The 6,677-nt window shown below is 33.0% G+C and overlaps 1 protein-coding gene and 1 pseudogene across 1 annotated transcript; one reads left to right on the top strand and one right to left on the bottom strand.

Moving 5' to 3' along the window:
- Positions 1-35: 35 nt before the first annotated feature.
- LOC107578225 (uncharacterized) lies at positions 36-2,734 on the bottom strand (annotated as a pseudogene).
- Positions 2,735-2,931: 197 nt separating this feature from the next.
- On the top strand, positions 2,932-4,609 carry LOC107578226 (GTPase IMAP family member 4-like). The gene is made up of 2 exons (XM_016264202.1): positions 2,932-2,992; positions 3,822-4,609. Exons 1-2 carry the CDS (start codon positions 2,947-2,949, stop codon positions 4,607-4,609), a joined length of 834 nt encoding a protein of 277 aa, XP_016119688.1. The 5' UTR covers positions 2,932-2,946.
- The last annotated feature ends 2,068 nt before the right edge of the window (positions 4,610-6,677 follow it).

The raw sequence follows: 6,677 nt of genomic DNA on the forward strand, positions 1-6,677 counted from the left end.
CAATTGGTGGCTGACTAAATACTTTTTTGCCCCACTGTATATTCGGTTTCTCTCAGATTCCTGCTTATCCTGCATGTTGTTCTTTTGACCTATAAGTTGTTCGACCAGCTCAGTGCTTTTCATATTACTCCTGTAAACACAAATTGTCTCCCTGCACTCATCTAGAATCTTTTTGAGGGTCTTATCAGCTTCAAAGGTCTCTCTTAAGTTATTTTCAATGCTACCTATGAGCACAACAAGCACGTTTTCAAGCAGTTTCTTTCCAAATCTCTCCTTCAGTTGGGCAACCCTTACCAAAAAGTAGTATACTTCAAGTTTATTTTAGTAAGTATACTTAAGTAAAGTTCAAGTATATTTTAAGTATACTTTATGTAGTAAGTATACAAATATCAGTGTACTAGTAGTATACTTGTAAGTGTACTATTTCAATACTCCTTGGGACTAAATTGGCCCACTTTCTAGTATATAAAAGTATACTTTTAAGTAGTAACAGTAGTAAACTGAGTACACAACTAGTTTACATCAAAATGTTTAGTTTGTACTGCAACTATACTAAAAGTGAACTTACAGGTATACTGATAGTTTACTAATTAAATACTTGTAGTAGCATTTTTAGTACACTTTGAAGTATAATCTCAGTAAACTACTAGTTTAGTAGTTTTATACTGCAAGTATACTCGTAAGTTTTTTTTTAAGTGAACTTTATATCATACTTCAAGTATACTACTATGTCCCTATTTATGTATTAATTTGTATATATTTTGTTACATGAATATCTGAACATACAAACCATCAAAAGAACAGGGTATCTGCTTGTAAACAAAAACATTTTATTCTAGCTTCATGCATTCTTTTTTTAAACACTTAAATGTGGATAAGTTTCATAAATAAAGAAATAAACAAATAAACAACATTTTGAACAAAAAGCTGAAAAAAGACTATGAATTGGATTCAGAATGATAATCAAAACGTAGATAAAGTCGATCAACACTCCAAAGCTTGACAGTTATTATTATCTCTTCATTGGTCGACGTTTTATTCCATAACGTTACACAGTTTTGATGCTGTTTTATGTCTGATGATCGTGTTAGAATACATGTGGAAGCATCTGTTGTTTCGGTTTCTTCTTCACTTGTGTTTTCTGGAAATTCTGTACAGAAGATGTGTACTAGCACCCCCTACCGTATAACAATGAAAACACGGATTCTTGGAGCACAATTATAGCTAAAATATATTTAGACTTTTTCTAAGTATAAGTCAAGTATACTTAAATGTCATTTTAAGTATATTTCTGAGAAGTACCATGGTGACGATCTTGCAGTCACCTCCAAATGGCTTGACGTTCACACCCTCCCCTTATGAAAATGTTTTTTTTTTTTGGAATGAACCATTTTTCAATTTATTATTATTATTTGATTTTATAAATTTTTTTTGAAAGAAGTGGTCACCAAGGCTGCATTTGTTTCAACTGTAAAATAAAACCAGCAGTATTGTAAAATATTACAATTTAAAAGAGGGGTTTTCTATTTCAGCATATTTTAAGATGGAATTGGTTCTGGTGATGGCAAAGCTAAATTTGTTAAATGATCCTAAAAATGTATTTATTTTTTTAATTCTCAATGTTCAAAACAGTTGTGCTTAACAGTGCTGCTTAATATTTTTAAGGAAACTGTGATACTTTTCTTTTTCAAGTTTGTTTGAGGCGTAAAAAGCTCAAACAATCAGCATTTATTTGAAATGGAAATCTGTAAAAGTCTTTACTGTGAATTTTGGATCAATTTGATTATACTTTTAATACAGCATTGTTGAAAATATTAATTTCTTTTCAAGAAAAAAAAACATACTGACCATGAACATTTGAATGTAAGTTTACTTTCATAAAACACATTTTCAGTGCAGCAGAGTTGGCCTAGATTCTAGAATATTAATAATTTTACCTGACATTGTCGGTTGTTCTGTCTCATCTTTTTCCTTCCGATGAACATGCTTGCATGTCTTCATGTAAGATAATGATGAACTTTAGGGAAAAAGACAGAAATCAGTTTTGTGAACAATGCACGAAACAATACCAAATGTTTTCCATTTGTAGAAGTCTACCTGCCAGGATCAACTTTTTAGTAATATGTATCAAAAGCTGTCTGACCAGATCTGAGTCTGCCGTATCTTGTTGTCGATCAACACTACAGTAATATTTTTTTGTCATTTTCTCTCCAACTCTCTCCTTAAATCATCTCCACCTCTTCCTGGGAGAGCTGTTTATCATGGAGTACCAGGAGGAACATGCGTGGACCTGTGCATGATGGCTTCATCTCCTCTATAGTGTTAGCTTCTGGTTCTTGGCATAGTCTCCAGAAAAGGTCTGGGGTGTTTATAATGTAGAGCAGCTCGTCCTGCATTCTTCCTAGAGCCTTTTGATACATGGACTTTCCTGGCTGGAAGCAGCTATATCCAAGCATAGCTAAGGTGTTTCCAATCAGGAATATATCCATACTGTTTTGTCCCAGCAGCACTACGGTGACAACGCTGTCATTGTCTGAAACTTCTGCAGTTTTATTTTCTCCTATGAAGAATTAAAAAGGGTTTTCTCCCAATTAAATGTAATAGATCATTTTGAAGTAAAATATAGACACTGGCAGAGAATATAAAGAATGAAGAAAGACATTAGCAAAAGAACAAAATCTTTAAAAAGCTGGTCAAAAACTCAAACTAACAACTGTATTTGACCTTTTGGCATGTTGAATTTACAGTATGTTCACCAGGTTTCAAGAAACACCTCTGGTTATATGTCGTGGGGCGAAGCAGGAAAATAGTGATTAAATGAAAGTAAAAGCTAGCTTTGTACAAATGCAAAAATCAAACAACAGGTGGAGTCACAACAAAATCTGTTACTAATAGGGTCATGCAAAAAATAGTTTCAGTCGTCAAGAGAAACTGTTGCTGAAGGAAATGGACTGTTTAACCAAATGTTGTCTCCGCTCTTCTATTCCGCGAGGTAGGTTGTGTGCAAAATTTTTTGACTTGGGTTGTTGATAACACTTTACTTTGATGGTCCCTTTCGAGCATTCTGTTGACAACAAGTAACTTTGCACCTACATGCCAACTAACTCTCATTAGAGTATTAGTAGACTGTCTGATTAATATCTGCTAACTCTTTATGGTCATGGTCCCCCAACAGACATTCTACTGACTATAAGTAACTTTGCAAGTACATGTCAGCTTATTCTAACCCTAACCTTACCAGTCTACTAATACTCTACTAACACTCTTAATGAGAGTTAGTAGATATGTTGGTGCAATGTTACTTATAGTCAACAGAATGTGTTAAACCGGGCTGTTTAGTTTGGCTTGTAGTAACTGCTGAAAGCTCATAACTGCTCAAACATTTATCATGTTTGAATGGTTTAGATTTTTTTGAGTAAATTGAGAGTGTCTAATGTCTTAAATCTGTCTGTTTTTGAAAAAAGAAAAAGAAAACATAAAATATGCATAAAAATACAATAGTAAGTTATCTTCAACCAAAGCTGAAAGTCAAATAAGTGTGATACGATTATTAATACACTTGGGAGGATTTATTAATGAGTATTAATATGTAACTCATATAGTTTTGATGAACATCAAAAAATATTTTTTAATGGATTTGCATCATAAAGCTTATATGTGCATTAATATATGATATAATGGGCCAGGCTTAAAATGCAAAACTCAGTTTTATACAATGTCTCAGGCATCCCCTACTCTGTCTTCGTATCCACCAAGGCAGTTGAATCAGTCTGTACATGTTTCATTATCTATTTTTTTTTCATCCTTTGCTGTTTTCATAGGTCCACGACTTCGCATAGTATTGATTGGAAAAACTGGAGTTGGAAAAAGTGCTGTGGGAAACACTATCCTTTGCAGAAAGGTTTTTGAATCAAACCCTTCTGCAAACTCTGTCACTGAGCGGTGCAAAAAAGCAATGGTCTATGACCAAAGAGAGATTTATGTGATTGACACACCTGGAATCTTGGATACCAGCATATCAAAAGACCTCATCAAAAGAGAAATAGTGAGATGTATACAGGTCTCAGCACCAGGTCCTCACGTGTTCCTGCTGGTGATACAAATTGGCCGTTTCACTACTGAGGAGCAAAGATCAGTCCAGGCCCTGCAAGAACTTTTTGGAGAAGAAGCTTCAAAATACATGATAGTGGTCTTCACTCATGGAGATGCACTCTGTGATCAAACAGTTGAAGACTATGTGAGAACCGGCCATGCAGAACTCCGTAGAGTGATCCAGAGCTGTGGTAGTAGATATGTTGTTTTTGATAACAATGACGTGAAGAATCGAGTTCAAGTGAGGAGATTAATTGAGAAAATTGATGAAATGGTGGCAGCAAATGGGGGAGAATGCTTCACTCAGGAAATGTTTATAGAAGCGGAAGAAAAGATTCAGCAACAGAAAGTGGAGAGAGCAGTCGCAGAGCTTTTAGAATATCAGTTTAGCTTTCTTGGGATTCTTGACAGCAGAGTTACTTTGTTCCAACAAGTATTGATGGAGGGCCTTCATGAACAGGTCGCTCTTGATAGCGACACTTATGGTTATAAAAGAAACTTAAACGAGACATCTTAGAAAGATGTGTAATATGAAAGCTACTTCTGAACATAAACACAACTCATTTATGTGATGTTACACAGTGGTGGAATATGATGTTATTTTAATTTGACTGTGCAGCACATAGCAGAATGAATAATTATACAATCTTGTTAATCTAATATGAAGGCACTGTATTCTGTAGCACTCTTTGGTTTTTAAATTTGTTTTCAGAGACTTTAATGTATTGTGAAACATTAGATTACCATTTAATTATATGCCTAATGTACTGTAATTATAATTTTAGATAATTTAAGTTTAGATTTTATAAAAAATAAATTGTCTTTACAACTGTAGACATAAATGTATCACTGTCTTTAAGTCAAGTCAAGTCAAGTCACCTTTATTTATATAGCGCTTTTAACAATACAGATTGTGTCAAAGCAACTGAACAGCATTAATTAGGAAAATAGTGTCAATAATGCAAAATGACAATAGTAAACACTCATTTTTCAGTTAAAGACAGTTCATCATTGAATTCAGTGATGTCAACATCCAGCTCAGTTTAAATAATATCTTTGCAATCATGTCAACAATATCGCTGGAAATGAAGTGTCCCCAACTAAGTAAGCCAGAGGCGACAGCGGCAAGGAACCAAAACTCCATCGGTGACAGAATGGAGAAAAAACCTTGGGAGAAACCAGGCTCAGTCGGGGGGCCAGTTCTCCTCTGACCAGACGAACCAGCAGAACGGAAAAATCAATATAAGACGTAATAAAACAGACGATGAACAATATTAACAGCAATTATTATATGATGCAATCAAACTTATAGCAAAATGTCTTTACCGTTCTTTCTTCTTGAAGATTACATTTCTTCAGAGTAATCTGTATAACAGTAGTTTTTCCATTGCATTTTAAGGTATGCTAAGAATCAGTCATCCTTCGTATATAAATGTAAAATTGTTTGTAATGTGTAATGTAATGTGTTCGCACATCCCTTTCTGACCATTAAAAATAAATCACAGATTAAAAAGACAACAACCAAAAAAACATGATTTTTTAAAGCAATAATATCTAAGGATTTTTTTTTGCTTTTGACTGGCTAGAAAATGTGCATTTGTACATTTATGCATTTGCTAGAGTTTTTAACCAAAACAGCTTAATTTGCATTCAAGATGTTTTTATTCAGGATTTTTAAAAAATAATTTCATTCTTTTGGTTAACCATGTGAGCAACATGAATGCATTTAACATTTTGAGTTTCCCCAGGAATTTTCTGCTAGTTCTTAGAAAACAGTTTTTTAACCTGTGCTGTGCTGAAAATCCTTTTTTTTTAAATTACTGGCAAATCTCTTATTCTGCTATATTATGACCAAATCTTGGATTCAGTGTATTTGTCAAATTGTTTTCTTTCAATTATTGCAGGATTTGTTTTGGAACTGGTTGATTGTATGCCTCGTTGATCTGAGCTTATTAATTTATAATTAAGTAATAATGAATTAAATTTAATTAATAAATAATTTAATAATTTATTAAAGCTTATTCACTTCACATCAGTTTTTGAGTGACAGTATTAGTGGATGATTTTGGATAAATTAAATATTTAATGATATAGCATAATGGAAAATTATAAGAAAAGCACAAAAGAAGATAATTGTGATTTTAACAGTAAAAGACTGTAAAAATGCTACAGTAAAAACACATTAAATGGTTAACAGCAAGTTTCCATACTATATACGGTGAATAACTGTAATTAAATTTTAATGTATAATGGGGTTTTAGCTTACATCTAATGTTGTTAAATTAATGTTTATTGTACTATTTCAGTATCATGTGTGTTACCATGATGGTGTTTAGTGTTTGTGTGAATGACACTGCACCATATATAAGTATTTTCCTCCTCAGCTTGTAGAAAAGCTGTTTATGATAAACTTTGATTCATCATGTGACTTTCTCATCATCACTTGTTTTTGATGGTTGTCAATGGTTAAAAATCGATATTAGTACTTAAATATGTTGGTATATTAACGTTACATCAATGGAATACAGGGTTTTATTGTGAATTTTAGTTAAAGGGGTCATATGATGCTTTTTTAAAGATCATTA

This window comes from Sinocyclocheilus grahami, unplaced genomic scaffold, assembly GCF_001515645.1.
Source record: "Sinocyclocheilus grahami isolate Dianchi unplaced genomic scaffold, SAMN03320097.WGS_v1.1 scaffold9349.1, whole genome shotgun sequence".
Lineage (NCBI taxonomy): Eukaryota > Metazoa > Chordata > Actinopteri > Cypriniformes > Cyprinidae > Sinocyclocheilus > Sinocyclocheilus grahami.